General features: G+C 67.3%; 1 protein-coding gene across 1 annotated transcript in view; it reads right to left on the bottom strand.

Moving 5' to 3' along the window:
- The window catches only part of DNHD1 (dynein heavy chain domain 1), a 59,983-nt gene that overhangs the window by 48,897 nt on the left and 9,070 nt on the right, over nt 1-2,016 (bottom strand). Inside the window, 3 exon segments of the mRNA XM_015425009.1 lie at nt 1,353-1,612; nt 1,734-1,824; nt 1,949-2,005. Coding sequence (XP_015280495.1) covers nt 1,353-1,612; nt 1,734-1,824; nt 1,949-2,005 — 408 coding nt within the window.

Raw genomic sequence — 2,016 nt, 5'->3', positions numbered from 1 at the left:
CTCCCATTCCTTCCCTCAGGTTCCTGGGCTGAGCAAACAGCCAAAAAAGGGGGCATTTGGGGGGGGGGGGGGGGGGGGCCCCCCCCCCCGGGGGGGGGGGAAGGGGAAAACACCGGCCTCCCCTCTTCGGAGGGGTGGGGGGCGGCGCCCTATATGGCTTGCCTCCTGGGCCGTGATTGGCCTCCCCTTTCCCGCCCATTCCTGCCGGCCCAATCGCCTGGCTCACAGAGGGTGCCTCTGGGGAAGGCAGGCCCTGAGGGGGAAGGCCCGGCCAGGCCTCGCTCAGGCCCCCCCCCGGGGGTGTGTGGGTGGGGGGTGGTCCCCAGAGCCCCGGTCTCTCCACCCCCCTCAGCCCCAGGCAGGCAGCCCTTGTGGGTGGGGGTCGTTCCCTCAGCAGCGACAGCCACAAACCCCCCCCACACACACACACACACTCGGTGAACAAAGGGAAATTATTCAGCATGCCCCCCCCCTCGTCGATCCCCCTTTCTCTGAGTGATCTCTTCGCAAGCCAGCCACGGTGGTGGTGGTGGGGGGTTTCCAGTGGTAATGCCGACACAGCTGCCTGCCGCCTCCACCCTCCTGAGGGGCAGACAGGGAAGGGGCCAAAAGGCACCCGCCGCATACGATGGAAAAGGGACGGGAGGGAGGCTTCAGAGGCTGAACCACAGAGGCTGAAGCCTGCAAGGCCGCCTGCCCTTAGCTTCCGGCTGCACTGCAACCCCCCCCCCTGCCCGACCCAGCGCCTGGGGCTCCTCCGGGGGTGGCTCCCGTCTCCCTGTTCGGCTCCAACCCCACAGCTTAGTGGCCAGACGTTGGTCCCATGTCTGCTCCTCACTCTCCTCCTGCCGCAGGGAAGCCAGAAGACTGGACAGGCACGCGGGAGGGGCGTGGGGGTGAGTGGGTGGATGAATACGGAAGGAGAGTGCGAGGCAGCGAGAGGGTTTCTGCCTCCCCGGCTCCCGGTGACTTGGCTCAAGCGATCAGGGGCCCCCTGCCCAAGAGGAGCAGATGACGGTCCCGGAGAGCGAGGCCCGAGGAGAAGAAGAAGAAGAAAGCTGTGGCAGAACACGGCCACTGGTGGCAGGCCTCTGATGGGCAGCTGCTTCTCATCACCTACCACCCAATTCTGCCCACGGGAGACGCCACAGATCGCAGGGCAGATGCTCCACCTCCCTAAATGAAGCTGCCATGTGTCTCAAGCTCAGGGCTGCCTCCTCTGACTGGCGGCGATCTCAGGGGGAGACCCCAAAGGAGACACTCCTCCCCAAAGACGGGGGGAGGGGGGCAGGGGGGCAGGGCGAGCCACACAACCGCCAGAAGACACGGAGGGCTCGGCCTCCCGCTCTCACCGCCAGCAGGGCCTGCTGCTTCGCCCGGGCCTTCTGGACAACGCAGTCTGACCGCAGGTCCTTCTCCAGCTGCTCTCGGGACAGCAAGGGATACTGACCACGCAGCCGGTGGCCCACCACCTCCAGGCCCCCAATCATCTTCAGGTCCAGGTGGTACACCAGCTGCGGCTCCTCTCCAGACAGCCGCTCCAGGGGCAGCCTCTGGAGGAGCTCAGAGAAGGCCTGGCCTGCACTGCTCGCTGCCTCCTTCCCCGGGACAGCTGCAAGAGGAAGAAGGGCTGACACACAGGGCCCCAGAGCTCCCGTATGGGGACCCCGGGAGGGGGGAGGGGAGGAGGGGTGCCCCGCTGCCCAGGCTCAGCCTCCCCCAGCTGAGCTCACCGCACAGGCAGGCGGGATCTCTCCCATCTTCAGGCACGGCCTCGTGGGGCTGCTTCGGAGTCCGTGGCGCCTCGCTGTTGATCCGTGTCACCTGAAGGGAAGGAGGAGCCCTGCTGCAAGGCCTCCCCAGGACCACTGCCTGATCAGCACAGACTGCCCACCCACCCCCGGCCGCCGGTAGCGAGGCACCGGCGGAGGTCCCAGGCTCTACCCACCAGCAGGACAGACTCCACCACAGCATCCAGGGACCCCAGCAGGCAGGCCTCCAGCTCCTGGCGGGAGG

The sequence above is a fragment of the Gekko japonicus genome, unplaced genomic scaffold (assembly GCF_001447785.1).
Source record: "Gekko japonicus isolate JY-2015 unplaced genomic scaffold, Gekko_japonicus_V1.1 scaffold2237, whole genome shotgun sequence".
NCBI lineage: Eukaryota > Metazoa > Chordata > Lepidosauria > Squamata > Gekkonidae > Gekko > Gekko japonicus.
The sequence above is the reverse complement of the archived record's forward strand: the minus strand, read 5'-3'. Positions and strand labels throughout refer to the sequence as shown.